Source organism: Rissa tridactyla, chromosome 12, assembly GCF_028500815.1.
Source record: "Rissa tridactyla isolate bRisTri1 chromosome 12, bRisTri1.patW.cur.20221130, whole genome shotgun sequence".
NCBI lineage: Eukaryota > Metazoa > Chordata > Aves > Charadriiformes > Laridae > Rissa > Rissa tridactyla.
This window is the reverse complement of record NC_071477.1, coordinates 3,633,130-3,653,384: the sequence shown is the minus strand read 5'-3', so window position 1 is coordinate 3,653,384 and position 20,255 is coordinate 3,633,130. Positions and strand designations below refer to the sequence as shown.

Sequence of the window (20,255 nt, the reverse complement as noted above, 5' to 3'; positions counted from 1 at the left end):
GAAGTCATCCTGCTGTACGCACAGCATTGCAGGCTGATCACGGGCAGGGTGCTCTGTGAACTGGAAAGCAAAAAACCTCCCCAGTTTCTTGTTGTTACCTGTTATTCTATATTTAGTTCACTTTCAGGGTAGTCTGCACATGAGTATTCTGCATCGCCTGCCAATGCAGTCATCCTGGGAGCAGCAGGGCCCGGGGGGGGGCTGGATTTTGGTGGCTTTCACTCATTTCTGCTCACTCCCAGGGTCAAACTCAGGCGACAACACATTTCCTTTTGGCCAGATACTGTTTAGTGTCTCTCCTTCCCACCTCTGCCTCCCGTCACTAGGTTGGTCTATGACAATCGGGACCTCTGCCTAGCTCCATGCCGAGGTGAAACTGGTTAAAGAATTTAAGCAGTATTGGGGTGTGGAGGCACAAAAAGTGCAATCATGGAAGTCTTGCCTTTTCAAGAAACTCAGCTGGGAAGAACAACGAGTCCTGGCGATGAGCGTGGCTAAGCCAAGAGAGTAGCAGGAGCCCTACTTTACAAGGAAGCATATATCACTGTATTCATCTCCTTATTTTCTTGACAGAGTCGATGGCACGGCTTATCGGGCCATCTGGAAAGCACATTGTGTTCTCAGTAGACTGCACAGACAACTCAAGGGAGCTCAGACGTACTCACTTGCTTCGTATCAAACATTGCTGCTCACCGGCTCGTACCACCTGCCTTGCAGCTTGCCTGGGTGGATGGCTTGTTCTAAAGCTTGGTTTCAGGATGCGCTGAACTCTCCTCACTGCCATTAAAAAGGAGCTGCAAGAGCTTAGACCCTTCTCAAGAGCCAAATTGTTCAACAACATCAAAATCCGAGACTTGTCCATTAGAGTGTATTTATTTGAAAATATATTAAAATGCCTGGCTAATATTTCACAGTGAATGGTCCAGCTTGGTCCCTCCCCACAGTCCATCCTTGCTTAGTGGAGTGTCCTGCCTTTCCAAACAGCGGTGGGATGAGACTCCTTCGCTCATTCAATGGCCTCCATGACTTCCATCACGAGAGTTCGTGGTCCTGTCATGATGAGGCTGCTGATGGTCTGATAGTCCAGGTGCAAAACGTACATTCCGTTCACTGAGAAAACAAACTGGCACACCTGCAAGGAGAGGAAGGGCAGGTTACCTTCAGCCGATGTCTTCATGGCAACTTCTGCCCGGGACAGACTTGAGCCAGAGGCTGCAATGCAAATAACTTGCTACGAAATCCCGCAAACCCAAAAGCATTACCACTCCGTAAACTACACTAATAACCATTGTGCTACGATCACTATATCATAAAAAAAGGGTCCAAAGGGATTTAGACTGTGAGCTAACAGAGAAAAAGACTCATTTATGAGCAGTGGTTCACTTCACAGATGGAAATGAAGCACAATATTAACATCTAGCAATTTAGTAGTAAATGAGATTAGGTAAAGAGAAATTAACTGGGCTCTTGAGTAAATGAAACAAATTCATCCATCCCCTTCCAATCCCGCCTGAAGCAAACAAGGAGTCGCACTCTGCCTCTAAAGAATCCCATTATTTCAAATATCTCTGTGACTGTAGACTTAATATCAGATTGTAGAATTATTCCCTCGCTGCTGGGGTTTTTATAGGGAATTGTGAAACTCGACATTTCTTCCATTCACGCCTAAAACCCTACACACAAACCCTGTACGTGCCTGGGTCTAAAATGAGTTTCAAGACCTCAGCTCATTTTACGTGGACTGGAAATACTGGAAGTCACTGGGTGAGTCAAATCAAGGCACGAGTCTAAGGTTATTCAGCTTCCATGTACATGGAAAACCATTCCGTGCAGAACTACATTGTTCGTAGCAGAGAAACACAAAATGTGTTACACCTCAGTAGCTGTGAGAGCAGATGATTCAGGATAAAAGCTCTGCTACTTCCCAGCTTCGCTGGCGTTATATACAGTTACTGGAGCTGTACTGGGAATTGTCTGCTTTAATTTTAGCAGCTCAAAAAATTTTGACAGCTCCAAAGTCCACCACAGGGACAGTTTAATTTTGACAAGAGTTTTTTCGGGTCCAGCTGCCCACAGCCCCTGTGCTGCCCTGGCAAATGGCAAATCCGCCGCCATGCAGTCACACATGGGGCACTTTGCCTGCGGAGAGCATCCTTCCCCCTGCCCCTCACAGCACTGCCAGAGATCCACACGCCAACTCGATCGGACTGATCTCCACTGCGCGAGGTGGGATTATCATGGAGGATGTGTTCAACCCAAAAAGTTCAACCAGGACACAAGTCCTGCCTCCTGTTAAGTCACCACGAGTAAAAAGTACCTTCATCCCTGCAGCAGCAGCAGGTCCTCCTGGGTCGACTGCCTGGATGTGGCAGGGTCTTCCTCCTCTGACCACAAACCCCCAGCCCACCGCGTCCCCCACAATCTACAAGCAGAAGAAAGGGGTTTTAGAAACCAAGGTATGGACTGGATAGAGGAGATGCAACAGCTCCTAGTGAGACGGAGACCTCTGCTCATGATCCTAACCTGTCACGGGTGGGAGAGAAAGGGCTGTGCACCAAGTGGTCCTACAAAGGGTGGCTACAAAGAAGATGGAGACTCCCTTTTTACAAGCAGTCATATAGAAAAGACAAGGGGTAATGTGTACAAGTTACTCCTGGGGAGATTCCCATTGGACACAAGAGGACTATTTTTCACAATGAGAACAATCAGCCATTGGAATAATCTCCCCAGGGAAGTTGTGAATTCCCCAATATTTGACACTTTTAATATTCAGCTGGGCAGAGTGCTAGGCCATCTGGTCTAGACCATGCTTTTGCCAAGAAAGGTTGGACCAGATGATCCTTGAGGTCCCTTCCAACCTGGTATTCTACAGTTCTGTGAAGTGAGATGCAGAACCACAGGTTAATTGCTCTCTGCAAAGCTGCTTTCTGATTAATATTGCCCACCAGCAACTGCAGAAGAGTGAAGGACGGGCGGCATGAAGTTGAAGTGCAAGGCGTGCACCAAGAGCGTGTTGAGAACATTTCCAGAGCACATACACGGTGCCTTTTCCTTGGCACAGGAGAGCATTTCCAGGGTTGAAGTAGCCACTCAATTTTTCCCACTCTGATCTCAGCCTGTCAGAGCAGTTTGCTGTAATGCTGTGGCCATCTGACGTGACTAAAAGAGAAAAGGAATTCCCAAAGGACTTTGCACATTACCCGTATAAATAAATAACAGCAACTGCACAGCTAAGCAGAAGGAAATGAGCCATGAAAGGCCCAGGCTGGCAGAGTTGAAGGGCAGGGCAAGAGCATTCAGGAGGAGAATGAACGGCATGTCCTCATACATGCCACGCTAATCACCAGCTTGATTTTCCTTGCTCCTTCCCACCAATTTCTACAGCACAGTTAATTTGGGAACCTGATCCACAGCTCCTCTGTAACCCCACCTGTGTCAAACCAGTACGGCAAGCCAGCCCTCTCGCTTCCTAAACTGGCCACTGTGAGATTCCCCCTTTCAAAGGTGGGCAGGAAAGCGCTGAGAAATTTTACACAAAAAATAAACAAGCACGATGGTATCCGCAGGGCAGGAACCGTCTTGTAACATTCACACCCAGCACCCACCAGCCCTGCCTTGACCGGTCCTACAGCTTTAGAAATAATTAGACAACCAAAAGCCCAAAACACGGGTTTATCTGCAGCATCCTGGAGATTTTTGCAGTGCGTTTATCTTGCCTATGGAAAAAGCCTACCATAAGAAAGGCAAGAGTGGCCCTCGGATGCTCCCCATTCGGTGCTGCTCCATCAGATGCTGATGGATCATATCAACATATCTGACAGTAGGAACCTGAAAGACGCATAAAGCTGTGCATAAAGGTGATAACTGTGCGATAGAGGACGTGTGTCAAAGTCTCAGCTGTCACAAGACTTGACAGATTCTACAGTTTGTGTGGAGCTGGATGAAACATAAATGGGGGTTTTCTTGTCCAGGAAACATTCTCTTTCCTGATCTACCCCTTAACATACATTAAACTAAAGCAGAGGCCATGCACATTTTCACCCACAAGAATACGTGCAGAGATTGACCCACTGAGACGCACCAAGAGAGAGCTGTGATGATGTGACAAGCATTCAAGGTTTCAAGATCCAGGGGTCAGAGCAGCGGATGGAAAGCCTATCAAAGAGCGGTCAGAGAGCCTGGTACCGTTGGGTTGGCAATGTCATTTGCTGTGGTCACTTACGGTTAGCGTTTTCTTGATGTAGGGGGCCCCAGGGGACAGGAGCTCTTCATTGGTGACGGGTCTCTTTAACACTAGAGCAGAAGGTGACAGATCCTATCAGAATCAAGGGTTTCGTACAGCAAGTGCCTCATGAGGCAGCCTGGGGATTGCTATGGGCTGGAGAACAGATGTTAGAACCAGCTGCAGTTAACTGCACAACAGAAATCTTTGCATCCATCTCAATGGCTTTCAAAACACTTGCGCGACTTTTCAAATCAAGACTCAGAGGTGAGGCTGACCCTCTCCTCTTGCAAGTCACCAAGGTGACAGTGAACAGGTTTGGACCTGAGGCTTGAGTTGCCCTGAAGGAATAGATGTATCCTGCGCACCGACAGGGCAAGGCAGAAGCTCAGACCTGATTTGGGGTTGCACTCGGCCACGGGAGGGAACACCAGCATAGGAGTGGCGCTGAAGTAGGGGTTGGAGTTTCCAGCGAGGGAAGTGATGCTGCTCCTTCGAACCGCTGAGACAATTTTGATCTCCTTGTTGGTCTGGACTGAAAGAGGCAGAAATAACAATTACCCAAGGAAGGAACAGACCAGTTTAAAATAACAAACTTGCCCCATCAGCCTGATCCCCATCTGAAAGGTAAGCATATGCTGAAGACAATATTTGAGCCATTTCTTGAGAAAGAATAAAACTAGTTTCAAAGAAGGACCAAGAGCTGAGTTGATGGTAAATTGAGTTATTGCCCTGGGATGGGGAGCTGCAATAGAGACCGCAACTGCATCACAACATCCACCACAAACCAGTGGGATGGGTGATCATTTCATACAATGCCTGGAGGAACACCCTATGCTCTGCTGGAGCAACACCCTCAGCTCTGGAATACTCCGATAATGTAATCCTCGCTTTCGCACCCCTCCACAAATACATCCCCAGTTACCGGAGAGAAAGCTGGTGTTTCCTGGGTCCGGGTTGAGCTTGCGAAGACAGAAGGGGCTGTCTGGGCTCTCGGACAGGGTGCGAGAAGAGTTCTCATTGAGTAATTCTGTGAGACGGCACCTCCGTCGAAAGTTGATCCAGAATTGGTAGAGGATGTCGCTGTCAAAGAAGTGATGCCTATTGGAGACTAGGAAAGAACAGGGGAGGAGGGAGAGGCTGAGGGGGTGCGAAAAATATGTAGCAAATATACTGAGGGACCCAGATTAATTGTTTTTAATGCCCCTGTGTTCTGTTGCGGTTTTTCTGACTGTTTGAGAAGGCAACCTGCAGGGAAGGAGGAACAGCAGGGCCACCTCCCCAAGAGATGCCACCTCCCAGGGATGCACCACCAAGTCACAGCCCTCTAACCTGCCCCGGCCCCAAGACACCCAGAGGACTCCCTGCCTTCTGAATCAAAAGTTTGATTCCTGCAGATGGTTATGATCTCCAGCCAAGCGAGTCCGAACGTTACACCCTCACAACCCAGCCCTCAAAACCCAGGGGTGGATCCCAGTCCTGCGGGCCGGAGGCTTTGAAGAACTGAAGGGCAACAGCTCAGATTTCAACTCAAAGCCTTTGTGGGTGGTGGAAGATTGCTCGGATTTCAAAGGTCACCGGCTCCAAACATAGAACTAAAAGGCCCCATTGCCATCGCCAAGTGGGCGCTCGACCAGCGCTTGTTGCATGACATGAATGGGGATTTGTTCCTAGCACAGCCTTGACAACTACGCTCCTCTCTTGCTTTCCATCCTGGCTCCAGCTGGACCCTCGCTCACCATGCTGAATGATCCCATGTTCCAGGAGCGCCCGTCCCAGCTCTACTGCTTCCTTTCGGTTCTCTGCTTCTCCCTCCTGAATGAGCCAGTCGACCATCTCGCAGCCCAGGAAAGTCCTCTGGTATTTCACCGAGTTCTCCTCTCTCACCTTCAGAATCGACTCTTCCACGCTCACCAGCCTGGCACAGAGGTGGGACAAGCCCCCCCGTGATGCTGTGCAGCCCTGCAGCCCCACACGGGAGCTGCAGCCGGGTAAAGCAAGGCCAAGAGAAGCGGGCAAAGCATTCCAGCCAAAACACTGCTGCCTGGGAGCAGTGGGAAGGGAGGGAGAAATGCAGAGCTGGAGTCGGGCAGCTTTGGAAATCTTCATCACAGCGGAGGAAGCAGCTTCAGCAAAACCGGTTCAGCTGCGACCTCAGCTTAAGACCACAGGGGAAAGCTACGCAAGCAACTGAGTGCGTGCAACAAATGGCAGATAGTCCAAATTGATGGAGAAGGTGCGTTTCAGTGAACGCATACTCAGTTTGCAGCGTATGTGAGCGCTAAATCCAGTATCTCCACGAGAGGGTGCAGCGGGCTCAGCCATGACACGCACTGGATGCTCTCCCCGGTCCCACGGCCACCGCTGCCGAGCAGAAGCCAAGTACCAGGGATGCGGCTCTGCCAGAGGGTCCTGGAGACAGCCAAATCACAGCCCGCCTGGCTGAAGGGCTTCTCCCTCAAGGCCAGTTTGTGAATCTGGGTGCCAGGGTGTGAGGGTGGAGAAGATGTGAAGAGGCTGCTAAAGGAAACGGGTCCAGAAGGTGGTCTGTGGTTGAACCCAGCCTAACAAAACGACACTCGAGAGGTGCCTGGGAAGATGACTCGGATTTAGAGCCAGAAAAAAATCAACACAAAGAAAACAAATGCTTGGAGGTGGAAGGAGTTTTCTTTACTGTCTGAGAATTAGTTTTTCCTACCACAACTTTTGCAAATAGGTTAAGCGAGGTGCAGGGGATCCAGGCCCATGAGGTCCCTGAACTCCTATACCCTGCTGACCCTGGTGGGACATAAGCCCTAATCGTGCTGGTGGAAGCAGCTCACCCAGGGAGGCTTGGACAGTGCTGGGAATGGCCAATGGACGTGTCCATCCCGGGAATGCTCAAAGTGCAGACCGGTCCCTGCACTGGATCCCAGAGCCTGCACTTGGTTTGGAGCCCTTGAAAACATCCATGAGTTCAGAGTACAGCTCCTGTCCCAGCCCCAAAGAGGCCGGTTGTCCTGCGGCTGTGACAGGGCTCAGGAAATAGCATTTCCCAACACAGGGCACCGAGAAGGAAGAGAAAAGCCAGCTGTAGCCGTGGCTCCCAGCCGTAGGGCATCATCAGCAAGCGCAGCCAGCAGAGCGCACTCCCAACGCCCCAGCGCTGAGGGTTGTTTTGCAGGGGAAGGACTCACGTACTTCTCATACAGACTCTGCCCTCTCATGAACACCTTCACGTCCTTACTGAGCGGGAAGGTCCCGTCGTCCTTGCGGAAGCGGTACAGCAGCTTGGCGTCCTTGTAGTCCGAGTGCTCGTCGCAGACTGAAAGGAGTTGAGAGCAGGAACGTCAGTGCTGCGGGTGGCTGCCAGTCCCTGCGGGACAGACAGAGCTGCACAGCCTCAGCAGGGTGTTATCTCCAGGTGAAAAGCCATGGGGGCTGTGTGGGTTGTCGTCCTCTATGCCCTTGATACCACACAGCAACCAGCATTCGAGCCTTCGGTTCCCAAATTAGGTGCTTACGAATGCCTGCGGGTGCCGGTGGGAGAGGTCAGTCCCACTGAAGAGACCTCGGGAAAGCTTGAGCTCGAATCTACATTTTGATCCAGACTCTAAAATAATTCATTAGAACAAACTGAGAAGTTTTTTGGGTTGGGTTTTTTTTTTCTTTTTGGTGGTGGTGGTGGGTTTTTTGTTTGTTTTTATTTTAAATTTAAATGTTGATGTTTTGACTTAGACTGAAAGAAAACAAACCAAATTGCCTCAATCATCTTTTTTTTAGAAAGCTACTGCCACACGTAAGTAGACCTGGAGGACAGAAGGGAAAAACCCCATACTGCATCCAAAGCCCTGTAAAAATCACCTCTGTCCCTATCAAAAGTACCTGTAAGCTAAAACGTACAAAGACACCAACTTTTCCACATCATTTTGTGCCAACCCTGCCCAATTGGACTCTATGATCTCAAAGGTCCTTTCCAACCATGAAGATTCTGTGATTCTATGATTCGCATGGCAAACCAACCTCAAGAGAGAAATTCTTCTTCAAAGCTCGGTTCATACTACTGGAATAATCAAATCTATATGAAAAACCTCAGTTTCATCTTGGGGATGAACACACGGTCTGTAAATGCATGGCTCTTCAGTGGTTGCAACATTTAGGAGGTAAATATTTGGGATACGGCTTTGAAATAAACTTGCCTGTAAGAGATTCCTAGACTACAAGTCAAAATAAAAAAAAAAAAAAAAAAAAATCAGCCCAAAAAAAAAAATCACAATCCAGCTCTTAAATCAGTCAGCCTGCCTTTCTTCAGCTCCATCCATCTGAAGGCAAGGAGAAAATTCAGCCGTAAAAAGAAAACAAAACAAACAAACAGAAAAAAAAAAAACAGAGTAAAGAATATGCCCAGAAAACAAAGAAAAATAGTCAAAGGGGAAAAAAAAAACACCACAAAGATTTCCTCACTCCAATAACATAATCCACTAGAGTGAAATTCAAAAGACGTAAGATATTTCTTGTGGAAATTTCAAGACTTTTTCATTCTTCTGAGCAGACTGGCAAAACTTCATTCCCCTTCTGGTGAAGGCTAAAGTACTAAAAACTGTCAGATTACCTGGAGTTCATCATTCCTCCTGAGCCTTTCTCTTGGTGGCAAACCAGGAGGCTAAAGCCCACGGCTCATGAAGCAAGAAGGCAGGTCAAGAAGGTTGTCTTAAGAGGTGACAGTTTGCATCTCGACAGCTCCAAGGAGCAACGATTCAGATGCCATTGCAATCGGGAATTGAACATAAAACCTTACAGGACCGCGCCCATAGAAAACCAAAGCATTTTTGCTATTTGAAGACCAATTTCAACGTGTTTCCAGCAAGTAATAGAATAACAGCTCAAACCACATCAGGCCATTAAGAGGCAGCACAGACAATGATTTTCAGGAGATAATTACCATCTGCTGGATCCCAGAGGAGAAGAGGGCAAACAATTTAGACAGCCGATTGCAAAGCACTTAGCGCAGTGCTGCGGTTTGCCGGCAGCCCCGTTTCCGTAGGACTAACAAAAATTAGTGGTCATAAGGCAAGTTGGAAAGTCAACGTCTGCATCCTGCCAGGAATTCTCACAGAAACAGGAGGGACGCGGCCGCAATAAGCAATCAAAACAGCACCGGTACCCAATGCTGCACAGGATTAATTAACTAATGGATTTATTTGAAACTGACGGCTAGAGAGATGGAAAAAATAATCAAGTTTAAGTGTTAATGGTTAACTGAGAACTCAGTGCTTCAGCTTTATGCTTTTGCGATAAAGAACAGTTTATTTTTATTCAAGGCAGCTTAATGTAAAGGGCATTAACCTCAGCAAGTAGCAGACGGCAAGAGAGAGTGTTTGCATCGCAGTGGTCCAAGGCAGCTATTTCTGGACCCTAGAGAAGAGGGGGGACGAGAGGGCTGGATTTGGTATGGTTGTCATCTGGTTGTCATCTGGTTGTCATCACACGGTGACTAGATACACAGCCACCTCCCCAGGGAGACTCAGCGGGTAGCAGAGAAACCCACCCACCGTGATGGATGATGTAGTGGTCCATCAGCTTCTGCATGAGGCGGATGCCCGTCTCTCGGTCCGGCGCTTCTTTGTGGTCGATCAGCCAGTCGGTGAGCTCCTTCGCCACGAAGCAGTTTGGGTATGTTCGGAGGTGGTAGCGTCTGTCCTTAATGAGCTTCCCATCGTGGAGGCGAAGCCTAGAGGGAAAGATGGCCATTGAGCGTAGCTGGTGCTACAGGGGAATTTGGGTCGAATAGCCCAGCGGCTGCCCAGCCTGGGGAAACCACTGATGATTTGGGACTTCTGGCCAGCACCCAGCGACTTATAAACTCAGCCACCCCTCTTGGCTTTGCAAGGCTGCATCAGTTGATCCTAAGGAGCCCCCTTCGACATCCCCTTCTCTCCTCCTGCACCAGGCTTAGTCCAAACCATACCTGTCTTTTTATTCTAAACACGCCTCTAAAAAATACACAGCAGCTAACTGAAGCTTGTGAAGAAGGGCCAAAACACCGAAAAAAAATAATAGTACATATATTTGTCGTCTTGGCACAATTCTGTGTCTAGTTCTCCTTCCCCATAACCACGAAAGCAGGAACGTAGCTGCCCCCAGGACAAAGTCTCAGTCATAGCCCAGGGTGGGAGCAGTAACGGGAGCACTCGTTTCTGCTGCGTGTGTCTAAGAGATGAGTGCCAGGTGGATCTCATGCGCAATCTGCTAATCCACGGACCACTAATCCACAGCAAGAGTGGACAACAGTCCGGACACTTTCTGATTCGAGCTGGGATAGACTGGGACAGAGTTTACCAGAATAACAAGCGTCCTATGCTGAAAACCCTGAGGTTATGGCTAGTCTGTGACTTCAACGGAAAGATATATATGAGTGAAGGTTACTCAGGTGAGTATGGCTTTGACTTTTAAAAGGACCTTAGCAACTGAAGCAAGCCACAAGGCACAGAGACCTTATGTGTTCAAGCCAAAGCCAACCCACAGCTTGGCAGGATTTCTGTCCAGGAGCCAAGCTTTTGCCCTGTAGTCATGACTGTTCCCAAAATACTAACCCTGGAAAATGCCCAGTGCAGGCAGCAGACTCAGAGGGGAGATGTTTAATTAATATCTCCTTTGTAACTCCAGGATGTTGCTGGTTTCAAATTATTCATTTCAATTCACAGTTTTGCCCCAGGCCAGTATATTTTACAAAGGTATTAATCACTGCAGCCTTTCGTTATTTAATGCCTCACGTTCTTCTGTTCTTTTTGAAGAAGTTATGTGTGCACCACATCACGCTGGACAACAGTTCCAGGCACCGTACGAGAAGTTTTAAATATCCTAAAAATCTATCGGATAATAACGGATTATCCTCTATTGTAGGATTTACAAATACCAGGGTCTTAAAAGTCTTAACAGAAGAAACTTTTGTTGAATGATGATTTAGTAATTGATTGATGTAATTAATGCTCAGGCTAATACGAGTCAAAATAACCCAATGTATTTTCAGATCTTCCAGGTAACTAAAAACCTAACCCAAGGATTCATGCAGAACCAGCTCCTGGTCTTGCCTTTGGCTGGCCTCCCTCAAATACTGAAGCCTATATTCAGTATTTTACTCTCTTTACCTGGAAGATTCATTCCCACAAGTGACCAGGAATCATTCCGCATAGGGATTTTACCCGAACGGAACGGTCTACCCTACAACAGACAGCTGCCTGCTATTTTTAGAGTTTGTAGCTTTTCCCTTTATTTCACGGCCCGCTGTCAAAATGCAATCAGACCCAGAGAGCAGCGGCTGCAGAGAGACTCCCCACCCCGACATCCCTCTGCTATGGGAGAAGACAAACACTCATTTTTAATATCCTTTCTTTCCTTAGTAATCAGCTAGTGGGACGCCACTTTAGAGGCATGTTTGGTAGAGATAAGAAATGTTTAACCAGGAGTACTCTATTGCTATCAAGGGTTTGCAGGAGTCCATAAAGACTATATATATATATACACACACACACACACATATATTTTTACCCCCAGTAACACATAGACCATAATCACACAAGGCCTGAATAGAAACTGGTTGGGAAAATACTATTTACCCTCTAGGTCTTATTTTATCCTGTTTCAGAATACTGCAGAAAACGCGCAAATCTCGCGGGGAAAGGAAAGAAAAGGAAAAAAGATTTTTCAGCAAACAACACTGCTAAAACCTAGGATTAAAAAAAAAATAATAATAAAATTTATTCTGAAACTATTGTATTGGGAACAATTGCGAGGGTAGGAATTAAGTGGCATTTAAGCACCTCTGGAGCAGCACCATGGACGTTCTTGGGCTGTTCTAAGTTTGTGATAATTTTGCCCCCTTGCCCGCAGACCCAGGGCAGCGGAAGATGCAGAGCTCGAGTGTCCTTGTGGGCTTTTCACTTTCCTCTTGTTTACTGTTTCCCATCAACTAAGAGGAGCCAAATCCTGTCCTTCAGACACAGAAGGACGTAACAGCAACTGCATCTTCGACCAGCTCCGCTGACACCCTCTACCAACCAGTCCGTGTAGGATGTTGCAAAAACAAAGCCAGTGAAACCATGAGATATAATCGGTTTATAATCACGCACCTGGATAAAAAAAAATATTCCAAAGAAGGATGTGTAATGCAATATTATGAGTTTTCTAGATGCCAAAACCTACCCCATGTACAGATTACTTCCTCAAAAGGGAAAAAAAAAAAAAAAAGGCAGAATAACACAGGGATAAAATGCTTGCTGGAACACGAGAATTGACTCTTATGAAATACTCCTCGCTCGGCAGTCGGAGCGCTGCTTTCACACGCGTTTGCTTTGGGCAGGCTGCGCTGGGTAACCAAATTGTTTCTTTGTCAAGGTCACCACAAAGACATCATTCATTATTCATCCTGCGTAACCTTGTTGAAAGGGAGATCCACAGCAGTGTAAACAGAAAAGGGGAAAAAAAAAAAAAGAAAAACCGGAACACAAACCTCTAGGGAATCAAGAGTTCAAGTCACTTCAGCTGTTACAAGCAGGACTTCCCTGCTCCTCTGGCAGGCCAGCGTTTTCCCAGCGGCGTTGTGGGTGTCCCAGCTGGAGAGCCACCCAGCAGCTCCTCTCTTGACTGCTGCTGTGTTCACACTTCACATAATTTCAGATCAGAGAATTTCTGAAGCAAAGGGCTTTCTTGTATTGGAAAACTTGCTACTTCTGCTGTAGCATAGTTGCACAGGCAGAGCAATCCCTAAAGCGATAGCTATTCCGCACCAAGAACTCACACGTGCCTGCAGGGAGAGGGAACGTCTCCCTGGGACATTCTCCATCACCTCCTACCCACGGGAACAGACCTCGAGCATCTCAAATGCCAAGGTGGATCTTTCAAGGATATTAACTTCGGTCCACATTCCCACAGCAGTTACATACAAACTAATGGCCCTGGAGAGATGCGTCACCCAAAGGATCTTTTCCGTTCCTATCTTTATAGAAAAGGAAAAAAGAAAAAAAGCAAACAAACAAACAAAACAAAACAACACCAAAAATCCCACAACCCTCAATAAAGAAACAACTAAGTAAGTGCTTAGTAAAAAGCAGCAACTGAAGGAGGGGAGTCTGAGATGAGATATCGTGAAGAAATTCTTTGCTGTGAGGGTGGTGAGCCCCTGGCCCAGGTCGCCCAGAGAAGCTGTGGCTGCCCCATCCCTGGAGGGGTTCAAGGCCAGGTTGGACGGGGCTTGGAGCCACCTGGGCTGGTGGGAGGTGTCCCTGCCCAGGGCAGGGGGTGGCACTGGGTGGGCTTTAAGGTCTCTTCCAACTCTAACCATTCCGTGATTCTATTCCTTCTCCTCTCACTTTTTCTGCCCAAGACATAAATTTAGCGAGTATATTTCACATTTCAGAGTGATTAATGCAGCTTAACAGAGTTATCAGACAACAAGTGGTACACTTGACCATGAGGAATATCCAGAAGAGATTGTACAAGGGCTTGTCTATACTTGAGAAACTCAGATTACAGCAGGGTGTGAATTCAAAGTGCAGTAGCTGTCCCAGGATATCTCTGTGCAGATAAACCATTAGTTGCAATTAGAAATGACTAATTGGGCTTCTTTTACAGAATGCCACCCAGGAGCACACAACGCCCAGTAGTGTGACTTTCATGCAAGTTTATATGTCTGAAACAAAAAGAGTGACAGCAGATGTGAGGATGAAGCCTGAGACAGCCGCCTTCTCACACCTAAGACCACAACAGCGGCGGAAATTATTATCTTCATCTTTTTCATGGGGAGGGACTCAAGACCCAAATCTCCTCTTCCCCTTCCACGGACTAGAAGGCAGCATCCCCGTGGAAGCGAAGGGACCCTGGCAGACGGACAGCCCAAAGCACAGCGGCCGCTCTCCCCTCGATTCCTTTAGGATCTGTGCTGTTCCCAGCCAACCCCACGACGCATTCCCTCACCCCTCGCCTGTGCAGCTATTTCTGGCTGGGAAGCGCATCCTGACACTGAACAGACTCATCCCTCCGGCCAAAGCAAACTCAGAGGGATTTGCAAACTTGCTGGGAAGCCAAAGAACTGTAAAGATGGAGCAAAGGTTTGTTTGATTAAATACAATAGTGGGGAGGCAGGGCAGGAAGCAGAGAACAGGGGAAAAACAAATGTTTGAGATTTCATGTAGATACAACAGCATTATTTGCTGTTCACAGAGTCAGGGCAGAGCACAAGGCTCCTTTACATGCTGCTTTACTCCTTACCTGGGGAAAAGCAGGGGAGAACGATGTGGACATTTGTCTCTGCCCCATCTGCCATTGCCTGAGACGTCATCCAGCCTCTCTGCCTCAGTTTCCCCATCGCTACTTATTGGACGGTCAGGTCCCGGGGAGATTCGTATCATTAACTCCTTACCTGCCAGGCTGCAAGATCCCCAAAATACAAGAGAGAGACTCGAGCACTCAGCGTGCTCTGCATCCCTCAAGTCTCCTTCCAGCCAGAGGAGCTGCAGGGGAAGGAGGAGCACAGCCACAGGTTGGTGTCCATCTCTTCACCCTCCTCCCCAGGTTTTACACCCCGTGCTGCCAGCAGCTCCTCCTGGTCTTTCTGCACTGGGAACAGGCTCCTGCCCAGACCAAAGCAGAAGGATGCGACTGCTCTGTGCCAAGCCAGCAGCAGAAGGACCCACCTCTCCATCACTATGAGCACTGGGGTCCTTCCGTGGCCTTTAGACCCATTGCCCACAAAACACCGCCGAAGAGGAGAGCAGTCGTGCCGGATGAAATCCACCCACTCTTCTCCACGCAGCAAAGAGCTTGAGCTTTTCAAGAGCAGGTCGGGGGCACAAAGCAGTCAAGGCTGCCCAAAGGCAGATCGGGTCGCTCCCTGCGCTGCAGCATTGGCAAAACAGCACGTGTCTCCCAGCATCCCGGCTTTAGCGTACGCCAGCCTCCGAGGGGAGAGCTCTCACCTCCTCTCTCCACTCCTACGTGCTTCCCACCCCTCCTGTCACTCCTTCCAGCAGAGACAACCTGCATCAGGTTCACCCTGGGGTAGCAAACTGAAGAGGAACAAGCGGTTCAAGATTGCAACCTGCTGCGATGGGCTTGGACTGAAAACTCTCAGATTTTGGGAGCTCCCTAGCCAGGAAACTCCAAGGCACTGCAGCCACTGGGGGAGTGCAGGAGAAAAAAAAAAATATAAAAAAATGGGTGCCCCAGAAACGACATACATTTTGGGTTTTCTATTCAACTTTATCCCTGTCGCACTAATGGAAAGATATTCCCTCCCTGCACAAACCTTTTCTCCCTTCAGGCTTTCAGCATCCTTTTTAAAGGCTCAGGGTACGTTCACACTGACAACAAGGAGTGAAGATTACAGACAAATGTTGGGATGAAAAAATGACTTGGTATTATTTGTTTTCCGAAGTGTGCAACACTTGTACTATGCCTTTACCTCTCTTATAAGAGGTAGCACACACTATAGTAGAAGAGTTCACAAACACATTTATTGTATCCCCTTCTCCTCCTTGCAGTCACAATCGCCAAACGCTCCAGGATCTGACACACTCCTGTCCTGCCAAAGGCGTGAGGAAGACACATCATTCCCCTTGCTCGGGCACTGATCACAGCTTTAACACATGGCTCCATTATTGTATTTTCTTTCCGAACACCTTTCCCCCTCCTTTGGCCCAGGCTACTTTAAACCTCAGTCACTCCACATGAGTAAAATACTGGAAATATAAATATGAATAAGCCTGCCCTGCCCGCGGGATGGAAAAAGTCATGACTTTACATCTCTTGCCTTGAGTTATTGAAAGGCAAGTCATTCGGGTCAGCTGCTGCTTTTGCCTATAAGAGCGTTCAGCTCCTTTCCAAAGCCTCGCTCACAACGTGGGCTGCGAACACTGCAAAGGCAGAAAGGTTAACGCAGCCCCCCCCCCCAACAGCAGCTCTGCCCGTCACTACCTAAGGAAAAGATTTCATTTCTGGAGCTAGGACGGTAATATTAGTGAAAGACAATCGGCTGGGAATGTGGCTAACCATCACTACGTATTTAAAATCCAGCCGCTTTGGCCACTGCCTGTGTTTTCAAGATGTGGCCCTAACCCTTAGCTGGAAGTTATCAGTCCTTGATACAGTACAAATAATAAAGCTAAAGCTAACATGACTCACTGAGAATGGGCAACATAGCGACACAGAGCTAATTTTAGGAATCTGATGTTAGCAGACTTGGGCTCTGGGCTCTTTACATTACTCAAGGGTATATTTCCTATTTTCCACCCACATTTCAAAACTAAACAAAGAGAACGGCTCCAGATACACACAAGCAAACTCTGCTCAAGAGACAAATATTGCATGCTTAGAAGCAAGGGGGAGGGGGTGTGGGGGGAGGGAGTCTGACCTCAGGCACACAAAGAACACGTTTTCTCAGGCACACAGGTTTTCTTGCATAGGAGAACGTATTTCTGCCTTCATGAGGAAAAAAAAAAAATAATCTCAGAAGTTGCTGAAGAACTGGGACGACAAACCAGCAGGAGTTCCCAAAAGTGACTTTCAAGAGAGGGAAGACCCTACGTGTTGCTGTGCGAAACAATCCAGGTGCATGGCACCCATGGGATGACCTCCCAAATCACCTCCAAAAGTCCCAATGCCACCGGAGGCGGTGCTGCCCCCAGGGACCAGGGACCCTGGGGAGGCTGCTCAGTGCCACCACATCAGGCTCTGGGTTTAGAGGAGGATGCAAAGGGATTTAAAAATCCCATTGCCATCTAAAGCCACCTGCCAGGCCCCTGGCACCCAGAGGCAGAGGGCAGGAGATGCCCAGAGAGGAGCAGCAGGACAAGGTAACACGGGAAAGGACCTGCTTCACCACCGGTTTGGTGGGTGAAGGAAGGACCAGCAGATACTGGGGAGGGGAGACATCAGCACCTGGGGGGAAAGCACTTGCTAAGGAGAAAGCTTTGAGCCTCCTGCTGACGGGGTAGAGCCCAGAGCCCCCGGGTACAGCCAGGAGGAGGGCCCCATCCCCTCCTACCTCAGCTGCTCTCCAGCGATCATCACCTCTGCCCTGTAGTGCTGCTCCGTGGCTTTCTTCTTCAGGCTGCTGCTCAGGCTCTCCATGCCGGGCTGGATGCGGGCGGCAGTGGGGAGATGCTCCCGGGGCAGCAGGGAACACCGGGGGCCCCGCACATCCCATGGGATGCGGGCTGGGAAGATGCTGGCCCCCAGCGCGGTCCCCAGCCCGGCTGGCGAGGTGCAGGTAGGCAGCCTGGAGTTGCTGGCTCCGGCTCGCCGCCTCTCCTTCCCTCTCTGGAGGAGGAGCCTGCTGCAATCCGATGCTGGCTCTGCTGGTTTCTCACCCGCTCGGCTCCAGCAAGGCTTCCGCTGAGAGCCGGGAAGGTGGCAGGCTGGGGACAGCATCCTTTCCGCGCACTCTGCGTAGATGAGTCCAGCAGGGTCCGGCCATACACAAGCTGTCGGATGCGTGGTTTGGTAAGATGGACAAAGCAAGTCCCTCCTTATGCTGTAACTTTCCTGTGAAGGGTTCAAGACGTGCCATTCCCCAGTGCAAGCCATGTGGCTTGCTCCCAGCCTCTTCCCTAAGGGCTTTCCACCTCTCCCCAGAGCAGGCTGCATCCAACGCCGTGGCCAACACTTGCTAAAAGTGGGCTCAGAGCAGCTTGAGCCCTTCTTCATTGCAGCTGCCGTCACAGAGGTTGGACAAAGAAGCACAGGCTGTAATTAGCAAGAGCTGGCACCGACGAGTCTGGGACTCCGCTGGTGCCAAGCTGTTTGTATGGTGCTACTGGTGACAGCCTTTAAAACCTGCCTCCAGGCGCCGATACCTGCCTCAGCTCCTACCGCTCATTTCCACTATTGGGATATTTTCTACAGGCCAGAGCTGACCTGAAAGAGATGGTGCTTAGCAAAGAAATAGGTGGAGGATCTGGGATGTGGAGATGGTTAACTACCATCCATCATTACCAGCAGATGCGTGTGCAATTATATTTCCATTAGTTAAAGCAGGAGTGCAAAATACTGGCTGGCATAAAGGACCAGACCTCCAAAATGCAAAAGAGGGAGGAAACCTACCAAAAGAGAGTGTGGGGGAGATGAGGTTGAGGGAAGGGGAGGAAATTCTATCAGCTAAGGAGAATCTGCTTCAATTTGCAGCCTCATAAAGTACCAGTAAACTAAACGCTGTCTTTAGTTAGATCATCTTCAGCAGCAGTTCATCAGTGAGGAGCTAGTTAGCCCGTATCTCTGTCAGCCCAAGCAGACCCTTCCAGGCTGACCTTCCCCCTGCACCATAACATCGCTAAGCCAAACAAGCTCAGGTTGGTGTTTCGGGAAGCGTAACCGCAGCGGCCGGGGCCAAGGTTGGAAATCAAAGGGAGAGCTGTGTGCCTCCTGCCCAGCGAGCCGGCACGTGGGACCACGCAGCCTTGGTGCTCCTGAACGAGCTCAGTGTCCTAAAACACCGCCTGCGATTGTAGGAAGGCAGGAGAACGGAGGAGGACCAGCTCTTACAGCCCACCTGCCCCTGGCCGAGCTGGCCCTGGGCTGTCTGTGCCTCCAGTGTCTTCCTCACCCTTTGTGACCTCTCTCCCAAAAGCGAATCATTGAAACACTTTCCTTTTGTCACCTGAGAAGTAAGATTTTTAGATGGTGATAGCTGAGCTCCTGGATTCCTAAGAGGTGAACGCTGAAACATTTCAGAGGGTGAGACAAATGCCTTGCGAGCTCTTCAGAGTCCAGGCTGGGGTGCAGAGCTCAGTAACACCCAGTCGCTGACAAACTGCTAATTTTTGCCGAGTCAGGAAGGGATTTTCCTACCGCCCCAGAAGAGACCCAGCTCTTGCGTGTGCTGTTCTGCAGGTGCCCACCTTTACAAAGGCTGGGTACAGGCCGTGCAGCTCCTTCCCCGGGGTGCAGTTTGCAGGATCACTTTGCTGCGGGCCGTAGGTGCTGTCACCTCCCCCTCCGACAGCTGCCTTCTCCCTGCTTGGATGGCTGCGAACTTGGTTGACTTCATGACACCCTCTAGGTTTTCTGTCCCATAGCAGAGCCCTACACCAGGCTTTCACCCATTTGCGTGAGTTGTTCCACCACGTCTGTATCCTTTCCGTTGATCAGGATGCAATCACGGACCTTCCCCCAGAGGGTACCGCTGCCCACCTGGATGGGACGGGCACCAGACACCAGGAGAGATGTCAGTGCTCCTCTGCAAGCATTCAGGGAGGCTGAAGGCTTGCCTGTCTCCAGGCGGCCAAATACAAAGCGCAGTCCGAGCAGAGGGAGAGAAGGTGGGAGAAGGTGTTTCTGCCCATGCAGAGACGGGGGCAGAGCAGGAAGGAGCAGGCGGCGCAGGGTAGAGGCACAGCTGTAGCTGGAGACACACTGGGCTTCCTCTGGCCAGCATCACGGCTGGCTCCCCGCTGATGAGGCCGTGGCAGAGGTGAAGCTACTGGGGCTGAAGGAACCCCAGTCTCATGCTCCCATCCGAGTCAAACAGCTGCTGCAACCCGGCTGCGTGGAGAGCAGCAGCAACCGGCTGCACCAACAAGGCTGCTTCTATCCAGGCTCTCCTGGAGCCTCCTCTCTCCCGTGCCCTGCCTACTACGCCATGCCATAAATGCAGGAAAACAGACTCTCCTTGTGCTCGTGGCCAGCAGCTCTCGGGCTGTCTCCTGGAGTCCAGTCCAACATCGCTGATGCTGGCGGGTCTGTGCCAGTCCCAGCAAAAGGGCCTTGAAGCTGCTCCCAGGGCAGGAAGGGCTTGTCCCTACGGCATCCTTCACTCGGAATGGGGATGCGTGCCCCAGGGAGAGCTCCCCAAACCTGCCCGTGCTATCACTGCCCCAGCACAGGCTCCCGCGCCTTGCCCGCACACAGCGGGGCACGGGGTGCTGAGCTGAAGTCCCGGCTCTCATCCATCATCCGCAGGCCACCCGACCCGCAGAGCCACCACACAGCCCAGCCCTTCTCCCAGCCCGTGGCTCCTTTGGAGTTTGCCAAACCACAGCACCCGCAGGCAGCCGCTTTCCTG

General features: G+C 49.7%; 1 protein-coding gene across 3 annotated transcripts; it reads right to left on the bottom strand.

Annotated features, from left to right (window-relative positions):
- Positions 1 to 854: 854 nt before the first annotated feature.
- On the bottom strand, positions 855 to 18,926 carry LOC128916686 (DEP domain-containing mTOR-interacting protein-like). 3 transcript variants are annotated; one of them, XM_054218664.1, is made up of 9 exons: positions 17,241 to 18,916; positions 9,754 to 9,932; positions 7,403 to 7,526; positions 5,962 to 6,140; positions 5,148 to 5,333; positions 4,617 to 4,757; positions 4,223 to 4,293; positions 2,318 to 2,422; positions 855 to 1,132 (listed from the first exon to the last, which is right to left on the bottom strand). In XM_054218664.1, exons 1-9 carry the CDS (start codon positions 17,900 to 17,902, stop codon positions 1,007 to 1,009), a joined length of 1,773 nt encoding a protein of 590 aa, XP_054074639.1. In that variant the 5' UTR covers positions 17,903 to 18,916; the 3' UTR covers positions 855 to 1,006. The 3 variants fall into 3 exon arrangements, 1 of the variants encoding a protein (XP_054074639.1); XR_008469034.1 differs by lacking the exon at positions 855 to 1,132 and adding an exon at positions 3,039 to 3,159 and having other exon boundaries at positions 2,326 to 2,422; positions 17,241 to 18,922; XR_008469035.1 differs by lacking the exon at positions 855 to 1,132 and having other exon boundaries at positions 2,360 to 2,422; positions 5,148 to 5,305; positions 17,241 to 18,926.
- Positions 18,927 to 20,255: the final 1,329 nt, after the last annotated feature.